General features: G+C 52.7%; 1 protein-coding gene across 3 annotated transcripts in view; it reads left to right on the top strand.

The window, feature by feature from the left end:
• The first annotated feature begins 2,364 nt into the window (after window positions 1–2,364).
• LOC108927121 (mitogen-activated protein kinase kinase kinase kinase 3-like) overlaps window positions 2,365–26,619 on the top strand; it is a 37,840-nt gene continuing 13,585 nt past the window's right edge. For 2 of the 3 annotated variants that reach the window (XM_029250959.1, XM_029250958.1), the window contains exons 1-14: window positions 2,365–2,823; window positions 11,283–11,340; window positions 18,646–18,736; window positions 19,229–19,293; window positions 19,966–20,021; window positions 20,396–20,443; window positions 21,074–21,116; window positions 21,952–22,024; window positions 22,468–22,599; window positions 22,771–22,833; window positions 22,986–23,067; window positions 23,224–23,340; window positions 25,377–25,455; window positions 25,534–25,592. In XM_029250959.1, the coding sequence (XP_029106792.1) occupies window positions 2,728–2,823; window positions 11,283–11,340; window positions 18,646–18,736; window positions 19,229–19,293; window positions 19,966–20,021; window positions 20,396–20,443; window positions 21,074–21,116; window positions 21,952–22,024; window positions 22,468–22,599; window positions 22,771–22,833; window positions 22,986–23,067; window positions 23,224–23,340; window positions 25,377–25,455; window positions 25,534–25,592 (1,062 nt within the window). In that variant the 5' untranslated portion in view covers window positions 2,365–2,727. The remainder of the gene's footprint in view (window positions 2,824–11,282; window positions 11,341–18,645; window positions 18,737–19,228; window positions 19,294–19,965; window positions 20,022–20,395; window positions 20,444–21,073; window positions 21,117–21,951; window positions 22,025–22,467; window positions 22,600–22,770; window positions 22,834–22,985; window positions 23,068–23,223; window positions 23,341–25,376; window positions 25,456–25,533; window positions 25,593–26,619) is intronic. The other variant, XM_018740201.2, reaches the window with a different exon arrangement.

Genomic DNA, 26,619 nt, shown 5'->3' with positions numbered 1-26,619 from the left:
GCTCCATATTTAGTATGGTGGTTCATGCCTCTATTGGCAGAGCTGTTGATGCGGAACAGTGGGAGCCGAGTGCATTTTTTTCACCCCCCCCCCCCCGCCCCCCGGTTCAAGTACACAAAATTCCAAGGCCTCGCACTTCTCCATGAATAATACACACCGTGTGAAGTTTGCAGTTCGGAATCCAGCAGTCTATACCCCCGCGGGAGTCTAACTTTGGTTATGCACTCGGGTTCTTGTCAGCAGCTGTTTACAACCAGTGCTTTGCCTTATTAAGATTAATATTCGCACTGGAGGTGATCGTAAGTACCGCCGAGACTCAGTATAGTAAAAGCGCTGTAATTCCCTCATCCCGATTCTTCGGTGCACAAAACTTCAGGTACAAGGAAAGAGGAGGCAGTAAAGGTGAGAAAGGTGAGCTGCAACTGACCGTATTTCACAGTCAGATGTCATTACCAGCATCTTCTATGTCAATAAATGAATAAGTACATAAATAATAATTTCTGTTATTTCTTATTTCCATGCACCAGCTTTAATCCTTAATCTTTAATACCTCTTTGTTCCACGGAACCTTATAATCACTCTTTGTTTAGGGCTCTGAAACGGCTGAGAGCGCAGGAACTTTTGTCACTTCCTTCTCGTTTCCACCCTTTATATAAGAGACAATTGTAAGTTGTCTGAGGTGTGTGATGTTGTGTGTGTTCCTGCGTATGGAAATGAGTTAAAGCCATTATGTGCGCTGATTAAATGTGACCCGGGACCTGTGTACAATATGGACCCGCTGTGAGACCTTCACCCCAAATCGGGCAGCGATAAGCTGCACGTCTTAAAGCGCCGAGGCGTTTCCGCAGCCACGCAATGAACAAAATCCAGTTGAAAATGGGGGGGCAGGGTCCTGTTCTTCAGCAGGTCTGGGGTTTGAGTCCTGCTTGGAGTGCCCTGTAAAGGACTGGCATCCCATCCTGGGTGCTATCCCTACGCCCTGCGTTGCCGGGTTAGGCTCCGGCTTGCCGCGACCCCACTCGGGACATGCGGTTTCAGTCGATGCGCGCACGTGCGTTTGGAAATGTTTCGAAGGACCGGACCGGACGCATCTCCGACAGAGTCCCAGCAAGACTCAAAAATCACAGCAGGAGAGAAACGTTTTCAGATATGAAAGTCGTTGCTTATACATGCATGTGTGCGGCTATCCCAGAAATCCTTCATCGACGTTAATGGAGAAAGGGAGGCAGGTTTTATGGAAATGACAGGTGGCTTTTGAGCAGGAGTGGTGCAAAGCGTGTGTGAAATGGAGCTCAAGTGTTCCCCGCCCACCGCGTAAAGGTCAGATACGAGAGCTGAGTGGCGGAGGCAGGCGCTCTGATTTCACACGGACTTTGTTCGCGGAGACCCGCAGTGGCTCTCATCACCCGCAGCTGGACTATCAGCCATGACCTCTGACCTCTCCGGCAGCACAGCACCGAGGTCCGTTCCCTTCCTGGAGCGCTTATCGCAGGCTGCTGGTCAGCGGCCAAATCAGGGGTCGCTGCATCACTGCTATTTTTAGCCTTGTCGAGAAAGCTTTCGTTTGTCCACATCCCCTCGACGCATCCTCTGGCGTGCGTCGCGGGTCGGCCGTACTGGGCCGATCCTCTTGCGGTTGCCGTGGGAACGCAGACCAACAGGTCGGTGCGTGTGTACGACGATGGCAACTTGAGAAGTGCGGCATCGGTACTGAGCACAGAAGTTCTGTACCATCACATGGCATTTTACTTTAGATGCGCCAGAACATTAGATCAAAAGAAGCCCAAGCGCCAATCCGTTTCCCTCAGGTGTATCTTCCCGGAAGATTTCCTTCAAACCAAACTTTGCTTTGAAATTTGTTTGGTAATTAATTCACATATAGAAATATAGAGGAATGTGTGTTTCGTAACTAGCATCACTATAAGCCCTAAACGACTGTATCGTGCCTCTGTGTTAATTTGGGATTTTGTATTATTTGTCATGACAGATATTATGTGTTAGTAAGAAATCACAGGATGCTATTTTTGTAAAATTGAAAGATCACCTTTCATACCTGTTTGCCCACATATTAACATATCAATATGTCAGTTGGAAACGTTTCCTATAGTTCAAATGTAAATTATGCTGAAGCCTTCAGCATAATTTACATATTTTCCATGCTTATATTCCAGTTATTAGATACATTGTCACACACATCACAGTATTTATTCCGGTCATTAGGTACACTAGTGTAACACACATCACAGTTCATGATATTCCAGTTCACTGTCACACACATCAGTATTTATTTATTCCAGTTATTAGATACACTGTAAGTAACACACACATCACACAGTTCATATGAAACTTATGAAATACGCCGTAACACACACACACACACCGCTGTCTTTACTCGAGCTGTCAGTGTCTCTCTCTCACACACTCACACACACACACCGCGTCCGGGCTGCCGGACACACCGAGCGCGCACGTGCACACGGCTCTCCGCGCTCCCCGCGCTCCCCTCTCTCTTTGACGCCTCGCGCCGCCCGCCAGTCCGTCGGCGCGCGCTCTTCCCACTGCTCCGCGTGCGCACGCGTGCCGCGCGCTGGAAGCCATGTTAAAGTCGCGCTGAAGTCCGGCCGCGATTCCGCGCCGCATGTCCGTTTCGCCCGTTTGTTCGCGCGTCTCTTCGTCTCCCGCGTGCCGTGAGCGTCCGCTTCGGGCTCGGAAAGGCGGGACGGAGCCATGCAGTCCGGTTTGGACCTGTCCAGGCGCAATCCGCAGGAGGATTTCGAGCTCATCCAGAGGATAGGAAGCGGCACCTACGGGGATGTGTACAAGGTGGGTGAGTGGCGGGGTGAGAAGAAGAAGAAGAAGAAGCGTAGTTAGTAGTTACTGCTAATAGGCTAGGAAGGAAGGAGCCGAAGCGAACTGCGAAGCAAGCGCGCCAACACACACGCACACACACACGCACACACACACACACACACGACGGTACGGACCCGGGCAGCCCGCCGGGAGGAGGGAGAGAGAGAGAGCAGCGAGGAGGAGGAGGAGGGTTTCGTGGCTACTACTTGCTAGCCGCGCTCGTTGCTCTGCGAGAACCAGCAGCAGCATTTTAGTGGTGCTGTTGTTGTTGTTGTTGTCGTTCGTGTTGCTCTGTTTGTGGTCGCTGCTGTGTAACGTTGGGTAATTTTACTCAAGTCGGAGTCAGTTACGTCACGGGCAGTGAGTGTTTTAGTCTGTGTGTGTGTGTGTGTGTGTGTGTGTGTGTGTGGTGGACGGTGTGTGGTTCGTGTCACGTCCTCCTGCCTGCCTGCCTGCCTGGTTACCCTGGCCTGTTGTCTTCCATGTTTGTGGAGAAGCTCCTGGAACTACAGGGACCACAGTGGGACAGTGGTTCACCACAGCACTGCAAGTCGCACTGGGGGAGGGATTTGGACAGGACAGGGACAGTAACAAGGATGGGGTTTTGGACAGGACAGGGTTACAGACCAGGGACAAGAACAAAGAGGGGGATTTGGACAGGACAGGGTCGTTGACTGGGGACAGGACAGGGACAGTAACAAGGATGGGGTTTAGGACAGGGACAGGAACAAAGAGGGGGATTTGGACAGGACAGGGTCATTGACTGGGGACAGACCAGGGACAAGGATGGGGATTTGGACAGGACAGGGTCATTGACTGGGGACAGGACAGGGACAGTAACAAGGATGGGGTTTTGGACAGGACAGGGACAGGAACTGGCAGAGTGACAGGGATGGAGGCAGACCGGCGACAGGGACACAAACAGGGTTGCTGGAGACCAGAGGACACCTATGACCCGCTGTCACGGAACACGTATGAGACGGCAGTTTTCCCGCACGTGTCCGCACGTGGCGGTGCTGCTTGAGACCCCTAAGAGATAGTAACCGTTACTCTCACTGGAGATGTTCATCACTGGAACAGAGGACACTGGACACGTCTTGTTCATTCTATTTCGCTGCCTTTGGCTTCTCGCACTTTATCAAGTGCGGAATTTCCTGCATGTGTAGTATAATGGAAATGTTGAAGTAAAGAATAACTCGATTGACATGAATGCGCCGTGTTTTACCGCAGTCCTGCTTATTCAAAGTGACCAGCAGTGTTTTGACTTGACTTGACTCTCTGGAGATAATTCGGTCTCGCATGATGAGACATCGGTCCGAGCGTGTTTTGCGACACGGACACGAAAGCACTCGAACCTTGATCTCGGGCCGGTAGGGCATGGGTTCCGTCCCACCAACTCCCCTTCATACATCCCTTCCTTTGCTTCGGCAGCTTCGGTTAATGTCATATTAGTTTTCACTTCTGTTTTTCACATTTAACAAAAACAAGGAAATGAAGTTTTTGCTGTGCAATGAACTGCTGCAGTTATTATGAATAATAATAATAATAGTCGGGTGCTTTTCTCCAAAGCACTTCACAATGAGAGGTTTGTACACTGATCTACTTAGACGAGTAATTTTTACTGTATCAATTTGGAGTAAGTACCTCGATCGAGGGTGCAGCAGCCGGAGCTGTGTCTGTCCCTCGGCCCGACATATAAACGTCCCGGCGGAGGGAGGGGAATCGATCCAAGACCGTATTTACCTTCATGTCATGTCGGAGAAACGGCAAACGAAACACTGTAACGTTTCTCTCTTTTCATACATGTTTTTAGGCCTCCTAATCAATAAGTGCCTGTTGTGTGCAGCAAAATGGATATTAGATGCCAGCGGGGGCCGGGTGAGCGCAGGACAGGCGAGACGAGTCTAAGGGCTCGATAATAAAACTCTAACATAGCAGGTGGCACATTGGTTGGGGCCGTAGCCTCATGATCTGGAGGTTGTTGGTTCCGGTCCCGCTCCCGCTCCTGCTCCGGTACCCTTAATCGAGGGATAATCAGGTATACTTTTTTTTTTTTTTATTTAAAAAGTCTTAAATGGTGATTCACTTTGGACAAAAGGGTCAACTAAATAATACCGGGGACAGACGGTACTGTAGTGGTTAGAACGTCTGCCTTTGAATCTAAAGGTTACTGGTTCGATTCCCGCCCTGAATCGCTCCAGCTGTATAAATGGGTAAATAATTGTAAGTAGCTTTGGAGAAAAGTGTCAGATAAATGAATAAATGGGACAGCTGGTAGCATAGTGGTTAGAACTCCTGCAAAGGTTGCAGGTTTAAATCCCACCTCCAGCTATAGTACCCTTGAACAAGGTACTTACCCTAAATTGCTCCAGTGAAATTACCCAGCTGTATAAAGGGGTAAATGATTGTAGGTTGATCATAAGTCACTTTGGAGAAAAGCATCAGATAAATGTAAATAATAACGATGATGTAATTTAAATGGAACGTCTGACACTTTTGTTCCATGTTTTCTTTTAGTTTGTAATAATTTGGATGTTTGGGACGTGGGTCTAGGGGTCGCTCGCCGTCTCCTCTCGGCTCGTGTCCGGCGTCATGGGACATGGCCGCACGGCCCCAGGTGCTCGGGCTCCGTGGGGCGAATTAGCGCAGGGGTTTGAATATCTGCTCATGATGGACCGGTTATTAACCGTCTGCGCCGTACTGTACACGTGACCCACGTGAGGGGAGAGCGGCTGTCAGGAAACCGCGCTTCGAAGCGTCATTTGGTCGGCTCCGTGTCCGACGGCGACGTGCTCCAGTTTGTCGGGACTGTGCAGAATTAAGGTTAGAGTGGTCCGCGGGTTCGAGGTGCCGCTGCCACCGCCGTTTCACGCTCAGAGGAAGGCAATTGGGAGCGGTGTGGTTGGCGGTTTTCCTGGTCCTGAGAGACCTTTTGTGTGTGTGTGTGTGTGTGGAACCGGAACTGGTAAACACTGCAGCCCAGAGATGTTTTCTCTGGCCTTTGGAGTTTCCTGCTCTTTCAGGAAATGCAGCCATTTTTTCAACAGTCTCTCTCTCTCACTCACACACACACACACACGTGCAGCTCACCTGGGATACCTTGGGGGTGTATCTCACACTTTGCCCCACTTTGGAAACCTTGCACCGCTCCCTCCATCGCCCTGGATGCCGGGTCTCTACGCCGAGGTTGCCGTTGGTAGTGGTCAGAGGAGTGCCTTAACCGCTCTGTCCGGTAAACTACTGCGTGTGCGGTCGCTCAAACACAACAGGACCATATTTCTGTGATTGCGCACTGAACCGTTCCTCTCGTCCGGGTCGACAAGCCGCCGACCACCTGCTGATGGGTTGGGGTTCATTTCCGGTGGACAGCAGTCCGGCTGCGTTTGAGGAGCTCAACACCGGGTTCAAAGAGATGCAGTTTTGCTGAGGAGGAGTTCAGAACAACTCGTTAGGTCGTCTCCAGTCTGACTTGACTGTAGATTGTTGGTTCAAATCCATGGAGAAGAATTAAAGCAGGGGTGGCATGGTGGCGCAGCAAGAAGCACCTGTGTGGTGCCCACTGTACACAGACCGAGTGGGGATCGAACCCAAGATGTCTCGCACCACTCGGGTGCCGAAGCTCTTCACGTGGGGTCGCGATTTGGCCAGGAGGCTGAGCCAGGATTTGGCCAGTGTGACAGCGTGAGGCTGTTGGGGGTCCAATGGGAGCTTTTGGGGGGGAATTTCATCAACATTTTTCCAGAAAGTAGAGCAAATCAGTGTCTCCCGGTTTGGGAACCAGAACTATCTGGTGGAACCACGACCCCGGGGGTCAGGGGTTAGTAGGTTTCCAGAGCCAAAATGGTGCCCAGGCAGCTCTGCACCAGGACCAGTTGCTTCAGTCGGTTTCTGGGTGCAAGGCATGGGAGGCCTTTATGTCGCCACGGATGCTGACACCGGAAGGTGTGTGTGTGTTCGTTCACAATGACTGAATGGCATTGTGCCATATGGATGAGACATGTTTCTACTCTATGATCGCTGCCTTCACCGCTGGGCTATTGTGTCAGGACCCTCACATCCGCAGTTCACACGGAAGCCTTCAGTGGGCTAATTGACCGAGAAAGAGGTGTGTGTGTTGAGTGACGGCGTGGGAAGGAGCAGGGGCCAAGAGCTGCCGGGGCGGCTCGAACCACGGACCTGCCCGTGAGCCGGGCCTTCGGGTCCGTCTGTGGCATGAATTGTGAGGCCTTGTTCGGGTTGCGCTGTAGCGGTCGACAGAACTGGATCCACACCGGTGTTTGTACCGGAACTCGAGCGCAGAGTCAGGAACGACCAGGGGAACATGCTGTACGCTTATTTCTGGGGGTCATTAGCAATATATCAGCGTGCGGCACAGTGGTTTCAGCTCACCTCTGGGCGCAGGTTCAAATCTGACCTTTGATGAAGGTCCTTACCCTGAACTGACACAATAAAAATTACCCTGCTTTATAAATGGGTAGTAAATCGGTACAAGTTAACGCTATAAGTCGCTTTGGAGAAAAGTTCCACATAATTAAAGAAAAAAAAAAAAGAATGTGGATGTAAATAAATCCCAGATCACTTTCAGATGTCCCCCTGGTTACTTTCAGTGGGTGTCTAAAACATTCTTTGGTGTACTTGTCCCGCGATATCAATGTGTAAAGTAACAGTTTAAGGCTGTTTTAGTCCTTCCTAACATTCAAGGTAAGAGGGTCGAACTCGGCTCACGGCGACCGCCATGGTGGTTTCCGTGGTAACCGAGGGTACGCACACGGTTCAGCATCGCTCCCTTTTCCGCGCATCTTTTGGTTGCGAACGGAAGGAAAACCTACATCCTGGATTCTGGATTCGAACCCACCACCTGCTGTGCCGTGCCTGACATTTAATTTAAGAAAAAATGCGGCTCTGGCTTAGATCAACGAGCTCCGTTCCGGTCCAGGTTGTCGTGGCGCGTTCCCACCGACGTCTCTGTGCTCCCGAACCACACTGTGGGATTTCATCTCCACCACGGGGACACCTGTGAGGTCACACAACGGGCGTGACGGCGGTAGCGCCGGTGGTCCTGGTCCCTTCGCGTTTTCCTGCGTGACATAAGTCAGCCTGGAGCCACATGACAAATGGGCTCATCGTAATACTGCTCATGAGAGAACAGTGCCACTCTCTCGGGGGGGGGTGGACTGATCAATAGATTCTGTTTCAGTGCCCGGGGGGGGGGGGGGGTCGCCAGGCTGTGGCACGGGTTCGATGGCTGCTTTTGACATTGCGCATGGAGGCAGACATGTCCCAGAGGGTATTTGTGCCTGTAAATGGTTAAACGTGACATCAAAAAGTGTCTCATGGTGGGGACGGGAATGGGGTCGCAACCCCGCAACCACCTAGAGCCCCTGGACCCCGGGACCACAACGAGGAAGGTGTCGAGAAAATGGGCTGCGACTCGTTGCCTCGGCGGGAACGGAGTTGCTTCGCTTCGTTGCAGCCGCCGCGTTTGAAGGGTGTGGAGAAGGACCCGTGTGGTGCCGCCTCCCGCCGTAATAACTGCTGCGATGGAGCCGAACGGCTTCAACAAGCGGCGAGTCGGCGCTCGCGGAGTCTCATGCCCTCGTGCCCTTTTGGTCGAACGTTTCAAAACACGTGAAAATGGCGCTAATGAGACCCGAGGAGGAGAAGCGTTTCGCGAGGTCGAGCGCTCGTTCCCTCGAGACCCCCGGTGTGTCGGGTGCGAACGGAAAGCGGACGTCTTTAGAAGGTCAAGAAGGTCCTCGGTCCTAGGTTCGAGAAGGTCCTCGCCGAATGGCCGTCCAGCACACGCGTTCCTGTTTGCGTTGCGATGCCTGGGGTTCGAGGACTCCTGGCCGGTGGCAGTATTGACTTTGGCAGCATGCGACACAGTACGCAGCACTTCGGAGGGGTGGCTGCTAACGTAGTGGTTAGAGCTGCTGCCTTGGGAGCTGAAGGTCACACGTTCAAATCCCACCACCGGCTGTAGTACCCTTGAGCAAGGTACTTACCCTAAACTGCTGCGGTAAAACTACCCTGCTGTATAAATGGGTTAATTAGTGTAAGTATATTAAAACACTGTTTGGTAAAAAGGTCAGATAGATACATGTAAATATACCTTCCTGATGTGGTAAATATACAGTGTTAATGTCCTGTTTTGTGTGATGTTTACTTAGATCTTACTGGGAACTTGAGTCCCGTGACATGAGGACAAAGTGAGATTCAGACCAAGACGACACGCACCAGGCTTCTGGATGGTGCGTGAACCTCGGAAAATAAGACTGTCGGCCAGAGGCTTCACGTCCAGTTATTTGTTTTTACCAGTTTTTTTTTTTTTTTTTAAAAAAACTTGGTTTTACTCGGCTGATGTGTGTTGCTCAGAGGAAGTTTGTACTTTGAGGTGCTCTCAGCTCCCACTGTGCCGCTCCCCCCAGCAGTTTACTGTATCAGCAGGTAGGTACCATGCTGAAAGGTAACGCAGCCGGAGCAGGGATCGAAACCCCGCTCCTCCAGCTGCGAGGTGACACTCGAACCACTACACCCCCTGCTGGCCCAGAATTCTCGAGAACCACTTTGCTGCTACGCCAGTAAATTTTGCGTCATTCCGTGTCTCGGTAGAGTTTAACTCCTGTTTGTCCCCTCCTTTGCCTTCCTGACAGCAGTCTTGTGGCGTGTGATGCTCCGCATGGCAAGCTTTTATTAAATAATTAAATGCGTTCGCAAAGCACACGCCGGCGTACATAATTAGCGCGCTCTCGGCGACGTCTGATTCGGGGCCTCGCTGTCTAAACATGGTCGCGCTCTCGCTCATTTGCATATTCATAGGCTTCTCCCCTCTTCTGGGCCTAACGAGCAGGGCCCCCTCGCTCGCTCTAGATGGACTTTCCGTGTCGCGTTGACGGCCGAGGTGCGTCCCTCGGCCTGCGCCCTATAATAAATCCCCCCCCACTGGACACCGATGGCCCAGGAGGTCTTTGGAGTGGCTCGCTTCCTTCGAGAAAGAAAGGCCAACGAAAGCACCGCTGGGGGTGTTTTCCTGCGGTTGCGGGCGCCATTGTTCTCGCTCCATGGGCGTATGAAGGAAGCCCCGTCCGCCGTCTTTTCCTCTTTCCCAGCAGCTGTTGACAGGGAGCATTAAGAGAAAAGCCAGAAAGCCGCGACCGCTCCGTGTCGGGGGCTTTGGGGGTGAGCCTGAGCCTCCTCTCCCCGTGACAACTTGCATCGTTCCGGCCGAGACCCTTAGACCCTTGGGCCCGGGTGGCGAACGGGCTGGAGTCGGTGCAGGGAGACGGATGTGACCAAGGGGCGTTTGAGTCCAACGGTCAGACCGTTTGGTGTCCATCTAGGCAGCAGGGGGCGTAGTGGTTAGAGCGGTCTCCTTGGAATCGCACAAGCTGGGTTCACAGCCCACTTCCTGCTGTAGGATGCTTGATCGTGGTACTCGTGTCTTGCAGTGGCTGATGGGAATCAGGTCCCGCTCTCCTGTGATGTGCGCGACCCTTTCGCAGTATGTCACCTGGGCCGTGTGTTTGGGTTCAATATGTTCACCGGCGTGCGCCAGCCGAGCCGAATCCACCATCCCCAGCCGGCGAGCCGCCGTTCCGGGCTTCTCCTCTCCGCCACGACACGCGTTTCCTCAAATCGTCTGCCTTTCCGCCGCCGCCAGGGAGGGGGATCTTCTATCGGTCAGCGTGAAACAGGCGGTCGGGCTGCGGAGCCGCGGTCCGTTTCATCCAGGCCTTGTTAACCTTGAGTAAACAATGGGGGGTCTGCTTTGCTGCGGTTCTGGAAGGTGGCCCCCGCTTCGATGAGTCGTTAGCGGCGAGCGAGTCCGCGTGCGGCGCCGGAGCCGGCGCTAATTATTCGGACGCGTCTGATGGGGGAAGTCATTATCTGGTGCGTCCTGTCGCTGATCCGCGTGTGGTGCGGGCGCCCAACAGCACGCCCACCTTTACCGCAGGCAGCTCTTCGTGAGATCACACATCGCGCGCGCCGTCTCGTTTTATAGCCGCCTTCCTTTAATGATTTTGCGTAAATGCGGCAGTTAGGCCTGCCGTCCTCGGTTATGTGCCGCAGTAGCTTCTGAAGAGGTGTTGGGCGTAGGCGACTTTCGCGACAAAATTGGATGTCTTGTCGGTGTTTGTCCTTGCTTGGAGAAAGTAGGTGGGTTTAAGAAGGGGCGGGGCTTCCAGAACACCTTACCTTGCAGAGTGGGTCAGAGTGCATCCCAGAACCGTTGTGCTGACCAGCAGTCCTTCCTGCAACCCAAACGGCAACCTGCCCCCCTGCTGCTCAGGGGGATGACCGCTTGAGGTGGTGTTCGAACCGGGGTCCCCTGAGTGGAGGCCAGGCTCTCTAACCACTACAGCTCCTGCTGTCCAGAGTGCACCTGTTTGGTGAATGTGCTTAACGGGAGGGGTATGTGTGCTCTTTTCCAGGCGCGGAACGTCAGCACCGGGGAGCTGGCCGCCATAAAGGTCATCAAGCTGGAACCCGGTAAGTCCCCCCCCGCCGGCCTTGTGCCGCCTCTCGTGCAGGAGGGGGCGATGCCTCCTTGTCGCAGGGAAATGAACAGCTGTTTTCTGACAACTGAAGCAGAACCTTCACCATGTGGGGAGAGAGATCTCGCACCAAATTGCCAGCATTACCGTGCTCCTGCTCCTTGGGGACCGAACCTGGAGCCGCCGCCCCCTTCTGTTCTTTGCTTGTGATTTCCCTCCGGGGAGGTGGAAACGCCGCTATAAAGGAGGAAAGCTGCGATGTGTCGCGCTCTGTTTTGCGGTGTCCAAACCTGCCGCTTGAAGGAATGTGCCGTCAGAATGTACGCCCCCCTGTAGGGCTTTTCCCCACCGAAACTAAGGGCATCCTACTCACAATGCCTTGAGGTTAATGGGACAGGTCCCCTGCCGCATGCATGGAACACCCACCTGCCCTTCCAGATGTGATTCCCATCAGCACATTCCTGGGGAAGAGGGAACGCCGGGAGGAAGCGGGGGAGGGGTGCCCAACATCGAGTCGCCGCCTGGTGCATGCTGGGAGTGCTGTTGCTGCGAGGGAGAGGAGTCGCATTTCCGATTTTGGTGGGGAAAAGCCCCGCGGGGGGGGGGGGCGCACATTCTGACGGCACATTCCTTCGAGCGGCAGGTTTGGACACTGCAAAACAGAGTCCGCACCGCTCCCCGCTTTTGTCTGCCCCTTGTTGTGTCTGCACATTGTCACGAGACAAAATGCCACCCGGCCTGTCGGACGAGTGACGTTCTACACGGCTGGTGACACAGACCATTGGCGTGACTACCGTCGAACCGTGGGCCACGCGCAGGACCCCCTGAGCAGGCTTTCCATCCAGAGTGCGATGGGCCGGGAGATATTGTGAGATATTCCGTGTTTCCTGCAGGTGTGTGTGTGTAGGCGTGTGCAGGCATGTGCTTCCCACTCGCATAACTCACCTTGTTTACTGGCTGTGTGTGTGTGTGTGTGTGTGTGTGTGTGTGTGTGTGTGTGTGTGTGTCCAGGGCTGCTTTGGGGAGATCACTCTCTTAATCCCCAACCCGGCTTGTCAGTCGTCCTGCCCGGGGGTGTGTTCCTCAGCGCTAAATGAGTTGGTTAACCCTAGTAGGGTGGCAGCATACGGTGTAGTAGTTACAGCTGCTGCCTTACACTGATAGGAGTCTGGTTCGAATCCCACCTCCTGCTGTAGACCCCTGAGCTGAAACTGTAAAAATTGCCCTGCTGTTTAAATGGGTAAATCAGTGTAAACAACTCATTGCTCTAAGTTGCTTTGGAGAAAAGTGTCAGGAAATTTTAATAATGTGGTCGTACAGTGCAGCCCCCCCCCCGCCACCATATCTCCGACCCTTGGGAGCAAGCGCTCCGTCCATGGGGGTCTCGGTCTCCTATCAGCAGTGGGGTGTAGGGAGATGGAGGTGCGGTAACTCGGAGAACATTCCCCGCCCCCTCGTTCGCAAATAACCTCCCCGTGTGTGTGGGGTGGGGGTGGGGTGGTGCTGACTGAGAGAGCACCTGAGTACCTGCTGTTTGTCCCTTAAAAAGAACTCCTGTGCAGACACGCATGAGCTCTCAGAAGCGCGCGCACACGGTGCAGCTGAGCCGGGGATCCCGGGAGCTGCTGTGTGACGGTTGACCTGGTTGTGAAACCCCCTGTGAAGCCCTCAGTGTCCCTGCCCTGCCCTGCACTCACACCCCAAGGATGGTACTCCAGTCCATGGGCATTATGGGAAGCTATCACGGAGATGGCATGACAGTGAGACATACCTTGTTATACCTTCTTCACTCACAAAATGAGGTTTTGTGTGTGTGTGTGTGTGTGTGTGTGTGTGTGTGTGTGTGTGTGTGTGTGTGTGTGTGTGTGTGTGTGTGTGTCACTGCTCTGCTCAGGGACCTGGAGTCGCAGTGCCAGTTTCCGGAAGCAGACGCAGCTGCTCTCAGTGGCCCCTGGCCGTCCTCACGCCTGGAACCTGGACCCGTAGACCAAGTGCCAGCGGCTCTCTTAGGAGGGACGGCTTGAGGGGTTGGAGCCCAACGCAGTTTGACATCCAGGACGTGTCCTTTTGACATTAAATATACATTTTTAAACGACAGCCGCACCTTTCCGGTTGGATCTCTCTGTGCGCTCCAACCTCCATCGACCACGTCCGGTCACAACGGGGGGATGGAGGTTTTGTCTGTCCCCTCTCAGGAGTCTCTGGGGGGCGTAGAGGACAAAACGCCATTTGGATCCCATGAGGACACAGTGCTGCTGCTCCGCCCTCTTCATCGTAGAAACAGTCTGCACCTAATGGAGCGCGAGAGGCGTAAAACTGTGTTTTCCCACACGATCGGGTGTCCCTGAAGAACATTTCTGGAGGTGTGCGGAGGCGTGACCGCTGCTCATTAATATTCATAATAGCCACCATGCTCCTGAATGAAGGTGCTACGTCAGATTAGGGCTCCTTAATTTAATTTTTCGTTAGTTGTGTATAAATTAGTGCGAAAGAGCGGCGCAAATAACGCCAGGGAAGAGACTGGCGCGAGACGCCCAGTAGGGGGCAGTCTAACAGGCCCCAGCTGGACCCACAGCTCCCAGTTGCTCCGCTTAATAGTCGTCTGTCATGCTACTGCTTTAAGCAAACGTATAAATAATGACGGCGCCGTTCCTCTTCTCGCCCACCTGGACCCGACCCTCATGAAGAGTCGCCTTAATTTCTGCAGACCTGTGTGTGTGTGTTAGGGACCGTTTTTGAGGTTAAGATAATGAACTCTGAGTGAATCAGCAGATGAAAGCACTCAGGTCCCTGCTGCACGCGCACACACACTCTGAGCCTCCCACTTCTTCTCCCCACTGAGGCTCCATCATGGTACCGTTCAGCTGTTTCCCCACTCCTGTAAGTGACAGGATGACCGTAACCGCTGGAGTGAGTGAGGAGGACAAAATCGCAGCCATCTCGCATGCACTGTGGCATCATGGACCGATTCAGGGGGGGAGGGTGGGGGCATCCTCGAGCACTCCAACCCATTTCCTTGGTTTTGATCTGGGTTTTCTTGATTTGACTGCGGTCGTCCTCCTTCCCTCGAAGCATCAGTCTGACCCAAGACCTCGCTTCCTGTGTGCGTGAGCGCATGCGCAGGTGCCTGATAGCCGCTTATCCGTCGCAGGGTCAATGTTCTGAGCCTATTGCGGGAACATGGGCTGAAGCAGGGTACACCTTGGACAGGGTGCAGGTGTCAGAGGGCAGTCATGCTCACACACACACACACACACACTCTCTCTCTCTCTCTCTCTCTCTCTACGGCCAATGTAGAGTCCTTTTTCCCTGAAACACACATTTGGACTGTGGAAGGAAACCAGAGCACTCGGAAACCAATGCTAACTCAGGGAGGGCACGCAATCTTCACGCAAACTGAGCTGCATTCGAACCCTCACCTGAACCCACAGCCCAGCAGTTGTGAGGCTCCAGCTCTACCCGCTGTGCCACTGTGCTGCCGAGGAGTGTTATTTAGCTCCGAGCTCATAGTTTCCTTTTCGTAGATCTCGGTGCCTTTTTCTGCAGCAGGAAGCCCACCTCTTGCGGGAGACCAGTCCTTCAGCCGGCGGGGTGTTTTTAAAGCAAACTAAGGTTGTGTAATGGTAAACACACACCTGGTCTGCAGTTCCTGGAGAAACACGTGATGTTTTTGGCACGACTCTGAACTGCTCTTCGGCTTCCGGAAAGAGCAGCTCCGGCAGGAGGGAGTCGCCCACGAGAAGGACTTGACCGCTGTCGCACGCGTAGGGTTGGCTCCCCCACAGTCTCCTGTCGAAGGTGGTCTCCCTGGAGATGCCACCAAGGGAGGGGCTGGAGGCACCTGGTAGCGCCGGCAAAACCCTCCCTGACTCATCTCCCTCGTGGGGGTGACTCAGCGCTGCGTGATGCACAGTAGCATGTTAACCTGTTTGACTTTACTCCTTTTTTGGCTCTTGGCCGGCTTCCCGAGCAGCTCCTTCGGACCTCTCTCACGGTTGGTCTGCGGATGGGAGTTTTGAGAACTAGGTTGGAAGGGAGTCGTTCCTTCAGGCAGTTGTGGTAATACACCTCATGTGCTTCGACATGTCGGGATATACTGTGGTAACCACCTCAGCACCTTGAAGGGCAGGTCCCTCCCCTTTGACATGGAGATGCAATGTTGGGCCTTTACTGTTCGCAGGCGCTCAGTAGTTGGGGTGAAATGGTCACGGATGATGGTGTTGTGAAGAATAACTCCTCTTTTTCCGTGTTAAGTGAAAGTGTCCATAGGGTTTTCTGTTCTCCTGTGTGGAAGATGTTGGTGTTGATGTTTTTCATACATCTTGCGATGCACCTGGACCACATCATCAGTGACTTAACGTAGAGCGACTGGATGTGTCAGGTTTTTCGAAATCAAACCAACCAGGTTGATCAGCCCAAGCCCCTGCAGCCTACTTTGATGGACACACACCTTGCTCACTTTGATCTACAAGCTCCTCATACTCCCATCTGCTTCCTCTCATTGGCTTCCTTCAGACGTTCCACCTGTGGGACTGTAACCTCCAACAAGATGACTTTCTTAGGTGTTCCTCAGAGCAGGACCCCTTGAGACCCTTCTTGAATGTTGAGTAAGAGTCAGCAGTTCTGGCTGAGGGAGCTCATTCCACCACATTAGAACCAGAACCAAGAAGCTTTGGGCTTTCTGATAATCTGAGGGTCTACTCTCCTAAACTCTTTCCAAGAGACCTTGCTTTGCAGTGCCTGTTTCTACTTTGTCCAAGCTTCCTGCTGCTGCTGCTGCTGAGGAACTTTACTACCTATCAACCTCCACATGTTGAACAAAGTTGAAATGCCGAAGATGACCGTTCCTGACACACGGGACTCCTCACGTTTTGAAGAACGTCAGATAGCTGCCTAGGAATGACTCCATTGTTATACCCCACCTAAGGCTGTTCCTGGTTACACAAAGTGCTTGTCTTTGTCAGGATTAAGGACACATGACTGGGTTGTCTTGCCAGTGAAGGGGTGGTGCTACATGTTTTAAAGGTTGCGCATGTCAAGTACCTTTGGGTACGAGGCTTCTTGAGGACAACAGTCTGCCCCTAAATTCCTCTGTGGATTCTTGCTTCCTGTAGCAACTTCTGCCAGCAGAAATCTTGGGGCCGTTGCCTGGCAACAGCATGTTCAACCTTGTGGAGGCAACTGGGCTTGGGCATCAGGATGGGACACCTAACAAAGGTTGCTCTTCAGGCGAGCTCAAATTCTTTGTTAATGTGGAAACATCTTAGTGGCAAAGGGTTGGAGCCCATGGGTCCAACTTTTTGAGGACATGGACAAACCGCTGTTGAAACCTTGCTGGCCCTGACATCGGTTTGCACTTTAAAAATGTCAGGAGAAGATACATCCGTGGTCTGCTGTTAAGTTCAGAACTGAAGTCAGCGGATGCATTCTTGGCAGAGGTTCTGAACTCCTCCATGTCTCATTTTGCAGTCTTCTGTGAATGCTTGAGATTGTTGACTGGTGACACTAATACAACAACTGGCATTTCTTGTAACGCGTGTGTATTCTGCACGGCTCTGCTTTCCGGGTATTGTGGTGCTTGGGCCAAAGGGCGCTTGCTTACTCTATTTCAAGGCTGTCATTACCCAACAATGGCCCGTTCGCTTTGATATACGGACCTGGGCTCTGCTGCGTCAATCGATCGTGTTTTTGCCAAAGGCGAGAGCACGAGCGCATATTTCCATGCTGTCGTTTCTATTTACGGTAAAGGAATTCTGGAGACTTGACCTGAGAAAAGTAGCAGATGTTAGCTTTGGCTCCTGCAGCTACGGCTGAGGTCCGTAAGCTCCTTTCCTCGGAGGACGCGTGCTTTCCCGCCGTTAGTCCCATCACATCAAGACCCGTTGCAGTCTGGCACTGTAGTTCAACGGTGCTCTGCCACCAGGATTCGCAATCGTGCCACCCCCATCTCCCACACCTCAGCCTAGTAACCCCAGGTAGCCACTTGGACGAGCTGCTTATTGGAAGGCGCTGAATGCGAGGCAGGAAACAAGCCTTGGCACAATGACACGTCGCCCTTTGACCTCTGCGTACAGGGTGTCCACAGCCATTGCTTTTTGGCGAACAATAACATCGGATGAACTTCAAGTCTGTTCTCATAGCTCACTCTTAAATGTTCATAAGTTCAGCATCTTGAAGCACTTAACGGCCTGTTCTGTTCTCCCTCTTTGTTTAGAAAGCACCAAGTACGTTGAGCTAAGGTATCTTCAAAGTCCGCGAAAGCTTCATCTGTAGCCTGTCCCCCATGCGGGTTCCGTCATCCGACTTTTTTCCACCAGCGGCTCCTTTCTTTCTGCAAGTCATGCGGTGTGATTAATTCCGGCGAACGCCATCGACCCAGAGTCACACCTCTGCCAGGGACGCTCTCCCAGGGACTCCGCGGCGCGCTGCCAAGGTGACCGGCAGACGTGTGACACCGGGGGCCTCGCAGTAGGCAGGAAGCGCAGAGATGTCTACGGCGTCGACCTTGCCGGGTGAAACCGAGACCCTCGGCAGGAGCAGGACAGCGACTTCGGTTTGAACGCGTCTGTCGCTCTCATCTCGATGACTATGACGCTGAGTATCTGTGATCCGTCCCGGTGAAGACTGGTACTATTTTTAGGAGTACTTTCCGTCTTGACGTCTCGTTCCCTTTCACTCCGGAACACACCGTCATCTCCTGAACTTGTGCTATTCTTCATTTAGCCGTCCTTATGGGTCCAAGGCCCACTTACAGCACTCTTGGGTGGACGCCCTTACATCTTGTCCCAACGTCTCGCTCTCCCGTTTCCCACCAGACGGGGAAACCCTGCTGCCATTGGGTGGGCCCGTTGCATTGCGGAATCGCGCGTTTTGAGCTTTTTTCCATCAGACAAATGGTTCTCCTGCACTGCTGTACCGTATCGACAGCTCTTCCTCTAAAGGCGCTGACGTGGCACGGGAGCTTCGCTGAGGAGGGGAAAGGCTGAGCGAAGGCGTGTGGCGGAAGGCCATCTCGCATGATAAAAGTATTGGAAGTGATGTCAAGGGCTTCTTCGGCACTATGCGAAGTAGCTTCTGGAGATATTTCAAAGGCCATGATGGTACCATGGACGATTCGCCTGACTCCTGACCCATTGCAAAGCTTGGGCTGTGGAGGTTGACGGTAGATACTTGAACGTATAGGGAGATGTGAGCTGTTCTGTTAGGATCCCATCGCGCTCGACCACCCGCACACCCCGCCACCGCACCTCACCCCGGAAGTTCTATCACGGCCAACTTCCCGCTCCTCTCTCTCCTGTAGGGGAGGACTTTGCCGTCGTGCAGCAGGAGATCATCATGATGAAGGACTGCAAGCACTCGAACATTGTGGCCTATTTCGGCAGCTATCTCAGGTACGGCCCGGGGCCTCCGCGGTCCTCTGCACACCCGCCCCCATCTCGAATTGCTCTGCTCGTGAGCTTTGAGCTGACTTGACACTGCCGTGCTGCTGTTGCTGATGCAGTTTCTTTGCCCTAATGAAAAAAACGTGTTGTCAGATGAGCTTTGCCACCTTTGTGGATTTCCCTAATAGCTACAGTTTTTTTTTTTTTTTTTTTTTTTTTTTTTTTAAAAATTTAATTTTTTTTTTTTTTTTGGTTGCAAAATGTACTCACTGTTCAGAGCGTGGGGAAGAAAGATACTTATGTGCCAGCCCTGCTGTACGTGAGTGTGTCGCAGCGAGCTACTTTGGGAGATTAGTGAAAGTGGAGTCATGTGATATGACCTGTAAAGAGAGTTTTTCTTCCCCCCCCCCCCCTTTTTTTTTTTTTAAACCGCACCCCTTCACTACATTTGTACCCTTCTGAGAGGTATTGATTTGTATATCACTTTCCGTTTTCTTCCAGGAGAGATAAATTATGGATATGCATGGAATATTGTGGAGGAGGGTCTCTACAGGATATCTACCACGGTAAGGACTGCGGGAAGATAACATCCAGCGTCAGGTCAAGTTAAGGTGACCTTCCGTCAGCCTGCGTGAGGAGAAGCACAGTTTCGAGAGTCTGTTCTCCTGAAGACTTTTTTCTGACCTTTTTGCAGATGTTTTATTTTTGTTGTGTAGGTGGTGTGGACATCATTTGTCCAGTAGGTTTCCAGATCAGTGCTCCCCGCATTTATAGAAAGTGACAGCGTGAGGCTGCGGCTCAGTGTTGCGAAAGATCAGCAGCGAGGCTGTGATACATCCACCCTCTCGCTAATGACTCCTTGCAGCCGGAAGAGCTGGGCCACAGCAGGCCGCCGCGAGGGTGCGACGACGCGAGCCGCAATTAGCGCCGGCGCTCGCTTCCTCTGCGTGGGGGGGTGGGGTGGGAAGGGGAGGGCGGTGATCGCTTCTGATCTGCTTGTGTTTCAGCCAAAGATGTACGTCCCCAAACATTTCTAAACTGACCTGTTGGAATGTGTCGCCAGAAAGTGGCGGTGGATGCTGCCCCCCAACCTCCCCAAGCTAAAAAAAAAAAAAAAAAAAAACTAGCGGTAGATCAGGGACAAGCTGAGCAGCAGCGCACGACGGGCCCGTCTCACGGCTCCTCTACCATCAGAGGGAAACGTCCTGAAAAGGTTCACGTGTGTCATCTCTTTGCAGTGACGGGGCCTCTGTCAGAGTCACAGATAGCCTACGTGTCTCGGGAGACTCTTCAGGTGGGTAACCATGGATACAGGCTCATTTCCCTTCTCCCCCACCGCTTTGTCTTTCATTAGTAACAAATGGTTGCTTTAACCACTCTCGTGTTCCCAAACTTAATCCTAACGGCTTCCTGCGCGTCCTGGATCGAATCGGGACCGTGGCGACTCCACCGCTCATTGGCTGCTGCTCCAGATGTTTGCCATGTGCAACAGGAGCAACGGCAGGGCTGCGGTTCTGGAGCGCAGCTGTCTCGTGGACGGGTTTTACACTGAACCCCCTTGTCTGTGCAGAAAGTGTCCATGTTCACTTGTGTGTGTCTGTGAGTCGAGGAGGAGCTTCGTGTCACAACGTATTTCAAAATGTCTCTTATGTGTTTGCTGCCTTTTAGGGTTTGAACTACCTGCACAGCAAAGGAAAAATGCACAGAGACATCAAGGTGAGACAGAGGTTCCAGTCTTCATAGGGTTTTCTCAGTCTTCAGTCTGCATGTCGGTCCACTCGAACTGTCTGTTCGTGTTCTGTGTGAGCGGCAGGGCAGGTGGGCAGCTCGTCGGGGCTGTTGGTTTAGTCCCGGAGGGGTGTGTGGACGGTGCCTTGGCTGTAGAAACGCTGCACCGTGTGTCCCCCGGTCGTGTCCCGTTGCGCGTGCTCTTGTTTCTCTCGCCTTGCTCCACGAGGACAACGCAGGCAGAGCGTATTTATCATTTATGGCGGCATAAAACGCACAGCCTGTCTCTCCTCCTTAGGTCCCGCACTGCGGTGAAGGCTTTCCCATACTGAGTCTGACTCTTCTGGACAGGCTGTGCTAAGAAGGATGAGTTTGATTGGTGGCTGAGTGGTCGTCTGATGGGCTTCCTGTTGCCATGGACATTTTTCACGCACTGTTTGATCTATGGGGAGGAGGAGGAGGAGGAGGGGGGGAAAAGTTGTGACACGAGCGCTCCTTTTGATTGGTGCCGTCTTGTCGTTAGAGTGGATTCTCTTTATGATGGACTGTGAATTTCAATTAATTTTTTCTCCCTGGAAGTTAATGTCTGCTACTGATTTGTCTTTTTCTTCTTTTAAGGGAGCGAATATCTTGTTGACCGACAGCGGCTATGTGAAGCTGGGTAAGACATTGCTTTCCTCTTGCGTTGGGTGGATCTCTGTTGGCCAGACAGCTTCCATCTTCCCGTTGAACGATCGATGTGTGTATGATGCAGCCACCCCTCCCCCTCCACAAGCCCTTCTCTTGGAACGCGTGCCGTTGAGGTCGTGTCCGAACCCATTACTGCGCCGCGGAGCTGATGGCGCCTGCACGGGATGATGGCCGACTCGCCCTCGGAGCGACAATGAGCGCTGCGAGCCAGGCCCTCGTTCTCACAATGTGTTAACTTGCGTAAAGGCACGTGCGCGCACACACACACACACACACTGGCTCTGACACGAGGCTGCGCTCACTGTAGTGTCCACTCACATGCCTCAGATAAATTGGAGACACGAGAACAACAGGCATCTGTTATGCTCACATCTCTGCCACCAGGGTGGCGCTGCTCTCCTCCTCAGTGATGCGTGTGTGTGTGCATGTGCGCATGTTTTAGATGAGCGCGATGGGCAGCGCTGATGAAAACCGGGAGCATATCTAAAATACCGAAAACATCTGCTGTCACCAGCTTTGCTGTATTGGGCTTTTTCATCCTAAAAAGTAGGCATCTCATACCCTCAGGTGTAAAGGTCGTACGTTCGAATCTCGCTTACTGATGTAGTACCCTTGAGCAAGCTACTTAACGCTGAATCGCTCCAGTAAAAATTACCTGGTTGTATAAATTGCAAGTAGCTCAACACTAAGTCCCTTGGAGCGAAGTGTCGACTAATTGAATAAATGTCATATTAGTGATTCCTGACCGCTGTTTGAGTGCTGATCTGAACTCGACCTGTTCCACCGCCTCTTTCTTGACATTCCAGCTGACTTTGGCGTCTCGGCGCAGATCACGCTAACGCTAGCCAAGAGGAAGTCCTTCATCGGCACCCCCTACTGGTAATGTCGTCGATCCCTCTCTCACCTGAGCGTACATAGACATTGGTGTCAGTGCTCGGCATCGGTCCAACATGAGCGCGTGTAGTACACTCCCCAGGAGCCCTCTCTGGTACATCCTTGCAAAGGTGATCGAGGACACTTCTACTCAATAGGCTCTTCACGAAGCCTGCAGGGTGTGGGTCCAAGGTAGATCGTGGTTTTCGGATAATCTCACATATTGTATGACTCCAAGACCAAGCAGAGCATCTTCTGCGACTAATGAGTGTTGGCCCTGGTCTTCAACAGCTGGCGATGTTAGAATATGTTTCAGTACCAGACTCCTGAAACAAGGGTCTACACCAGTTCAAGGGCCTGATGTTGAGTGAAGACCAGCATTTGGGTCATTGAGGGGTGGCCAAGCAGTGGTCAGTGTGTGAAGACTGTTCTTCTGTCCATGTGTCCAGGATGGCCCCCGAAGTGGCAGCGGTGGAGAGGAAGGGCGGCTACAACCAGCTGTGTGACATCTGGGCAGTGGGTATCACGGCCATCGAGCTGGCAGAGTTGCAGCCGCCCATGTTCGACCTCCATCCGATGAGGTCAGTGCTGGAACCACCACGATTCTGGGATCGAGTTGCGCCTTGAACGTCATGTCACCTGATCTCTGCTCGTTGATTTGTCCTTGAAATTTATCAGATATTTGCTGTTGAGTGGATTTTGTCTTGCTTTGCCTTGGTTGTGTTCCTCCAAAGGTCTGTTTGTTTCCGCAGGGCCTTGTTCCTCATGACTAAAAGCAACTTCCAGCCTCCAAAACTGAAGGACAAAATGAAGTGGTGGGTGCTGAGCTCCACAGTCATAAGTTGAAGTTCGAACCGATGACTCGGATGACTTGTAACGAGGGTACAAGTATTTCAGCTAATGTGTTTTTAGTCTTTTTAATATGAATGTTTGAGTTTTCTTTCCCCCTGCTGCCCACGTGTCACAGGTCAAACAACTTTCACCACTTTGTGAAACTGGCCTTGACGAAAAATCCAAAGAAGAGACCAACAGCTGACAAACTCCTGCAGGTATTTTTTTTTTTTTTGGTTTGTTTCCGAGGAAATACATAGCTTCGTGTCCAGTTTGACAGACGGTCGTTTCACCAATAAGACGCCGGGCATCGGGGTCCAGCGCTGTGGTCCGGTTCTGTCCTAACTTACTTTTGTCGCTTGTGCATCTCCCAGCATCCCTTCGTCTCGCAGCCCCTCAGTCGGACCCTGGCCATCGAGCTCCTGGACAAGGCCAACGACCCGGACCACACGGCCTACCCCGACTTTGACGACGACGAGCCGGAGCCCGAGGTGAGGACACGTGCTCCTTCCCGCCGGCGCACATCCTGGCCGCACAGCGGGGACATCTGTCCGCTGGGCTCCGCTCCAGAACAGCTTAACGTCCTTTGGATCCCAGACAAGCAGAGTTTTTGTTCCGAGTCCAAAAGGTCGGACGTTTCAGTTCTTTTCCCTTACTGTGTGTCCCTGTCCTCTCGGTCTCGCTCTGCGCTCCACACTGCTGTCCTCCATCCTCAGTAAGTTCTCCCAAGGCCATCGAGCGCCCTGCTTGGTCACCTAAAAACAAGGTACCCAAGGTGTGTGTGGCTGAGCTCCTAACCGCACTCCCAGTGCCTCCCGCTGCCTGCAGGGATCTGAGCTTCTCCTTCCCTCTTCCTTGTGTGGAGTCGAAGAGTCTGTCAGTAGTTTAGTTTTGACTTTGTGTGTGGAGATGTGTTGGAGGCATGCGTTGATTCAGCATGGCATCTTACCGAACGGAACAGGTTCGCCTGCAATGCAAAATGCGGGAAAAGCTGACGCAGCAGAGGCGGCGGCGCTTTTTTCATAAGATGCACGTGCTTGGGATGGCGGCACGTGAGAGGACCGCGCCTCTGCCGATGTTGTGAGTCCAGGAGATGCTGAGGATGCATCGCAGACAGGACAAGTGGAAAGCGTTCACTTTATTGCAGCTCTAAGATTATGACGATTCCTGCCCTGTTCAGAAACTTGCAAAATTATGGAGAAAAAGGCAATACATTATGACAGATTAAGGATTAAACACTCTTTTCCCGTGCTTATTCTCCACACCCTGTGCTCACACAGGTTTAGTCAGTGTCGGTGAAGTAACCCGGTCGAATCCGCCCCGGTGTCCCCTGGATCAGGGAGAGGAGGGTCGAACCCACAGCTGATGGCTGTACTGGTGTGTCCTTGTTGTCATCCACAGGCAGGAGGTGCGCCTGTCTATGCAGAGTGTGTGTGCGTGTGCGTGTGCGTGTGTGTGCGCGTGCGCCCTCGAGTGCGGTATTTCATTCAGCGAAGCTGCTTTGGACCCACTGTGTGCAAAACTAATAGCACTGAATGGGTTTGAAGGCCGTGGGGAAAGCAGGTGGTCTCATGTGTAATGCCATCACTATGCAGTGAAAGGACCTGGGTTTGAATCCCACTGTTGCCTCCGTGTGCATGAACAGGGTACTTACCCTGAATTAATACAGTAAAAATTACAGTGTAAGTAGCTTAGTGTACAAACCTGATGTTGAAAGGCATTTTGGAGGAAAACGCCAAATAAGAGAATAAAAAGCCATGTGAATAAAAGGTTGGTGCTCTTTCCCCAGAATCCTGAGGTTCTTTAACCCGTCGCCGAGTTCCGTGTCGGTCAACGTGCCGTTGAGGTACGTGGGTGTTGTGGGCCCGGTCGGCCCGGGTTCGTACCTCCCTCCTTCCTGCCTCCGCCACCTGCCACTTGTACGTGCGGCTCGTGGCCAGACAAGCGGAGCTCCCGCCGCGAAGGCAGAAATTGCCGCAGATTACAGCTTCATCCACGGTTTCCCTTGCTACGAAGTGAGAGGTCTTATACGGTGGCTTTGTCACTCTGTCACAGGTGTTATCGCTACTAGAACCGAACTAGAGCTTTTTGGTGCCAAGAGAGCAATTATGGATTTATTTCAAGCGTGGATTAATATCTATTTCTGGAATATGAATCATCATCATCGTTGCTCCAAGCTGCTGAACTTTTTTTTTTTTTTTTTTTTTTTTTTTGCGCTCTTGTTGAAGTTGGGGGGGGGGGGAATTGGCCAGAACAGAAGAAGACGGGGAAAAGAGCGAAGAGGCGACATGCGAGTTTGCGGAGCACCGTGAAACTAATTGTTTAGCTGCTTAACAGAAGGAGGAGATGGATCCTCACTCCGGCTCTTGAGATGAACTCGGCGATGGGTCGGCGCTTGAGGTCCGACTGCGAAAGGACCACCGCGCACGCGCCGCCGACCGGAAAGCCTGAGCGTGCCGTAGAGCACGTTTTGCGGCGTTCTGTCGGTACCGCGGTTTGACCGCGTTTCTGTGTTTCTTCGCTGCAGTCTCCCGTGTCAGTTCCTCATCGCATTCCATCCACGAACCGTAGTGCTCGCGAGGGGAAGACGCTCTCCGAGATCAACTGTGAGTGCCCCCTCCCGGCTCGGTTGCTCCAGTTGTGCTTCTTGCTTTTTGTCACTCTGCTCTCTTTCCGTCCCGCAGTTGACAAAGTCAAGTTCGACCCCCCGCTGAGGAAGGAGACGGAGCCCCACCACGAGTCGGTAAGTGCCGAGCGCCGTCCCCCGTCTACCCGCAGTGCGCCAGTTGGTAGGCTGGGGGGGTGGAGTCAGGGTGAGCTTCGGTGCCTTTCAGCCTCGCCTCCTCCCTCCCTGCGTGTGCGTGCGCCCAGTGGGGGGCATCAGCGCCTTTCCGGGGCTGTGAAAGTGACTGCGTGGGGCCCCCGGAGGCACACGCTTCGATCAGGCCACCTGTTCTACACTGGGTGGTTCGTTACATTTACGTTTATTCAGTTAGCCAGACACCTTTCGCCAAAGACGAAAAACAACTCGTTTTGAGCAGGGTCGCGGTGGACCGGAGCCTATCCTGGGAGCATTGGGTATAAGGCAGAGGGCAACATGCCAGGCCATCGCAGGGTAGCCACAGACACAGCTCTTCACACACTAAGGGGCAGTTCAGCGCCGGCAGTTCAGCGCCACCAGTCCACTTGAACGGGATGTCTTGGAACTGTGGGAGGAAACCGGAGCTGGGATCGAACCCGTGGTCATTTCATGAGATCACATCCAGGGGCGCACCCCAGAGGCTGTGAGACGCGAGCGCTGTGTGCTGTGCCACCGTGCTGCCTTTCATCACTTTTCTTATAAATGAAATGTTACTGTGGCTGTTTGTACGTATTGAGATGCTGACCGCTTTGCAGCTATTCATCGTTTTAAGCTCCGCCCCCTGCGTGGCCTCTCTTGGCACGGCGAGAGCGCTTCACGTTGCAGCTCTGTGTGTCCCCCCGGCCTCCAGCTTGCACTCAAATAACCGCCAGAAAATGATGCTTTTTTTACACTGTGTGCGGTAAAAATGGCGCACTAAGACCTACCAAATACTACAGCAAGACCTCTTCTGATTTTCTCTCTCTCTCTCCCTCTCTCTCCAGTTTCCTGTCGTCCCAAATTTCATCCCTTCTGCCTCCCTGCTTCATATGACTTCTGTCTCCTTTTGCTTCTTAAATGTTGTTTTTGCCTTAGCTGTGTTCTACTTAATGCTGGTCTTCCTTGTGTTCAGAGGAGCCGTCATTCATCA

The sequence above is a fragment of the Scleropages formosus genome, chromosome 4, assembly GCF_900964775.1.
Source record: "Scleropages formosus chromosome 4, fSclFor1.1, whole genome shotgun sequence".
Classification (NCBI taxonomy): domain Eukaryota; kingdom Metazoa; phylum Chordata; class Actinopteri; order Osteoglossiformes; family Osteoglossidae; genus Scleropages; species Scleropages formosus.
The sequence above is the reverse complement of the archived record's forward strand: the minus strand, read 5'-3'. Positions and strand labels throughout refer to the sequence as shown.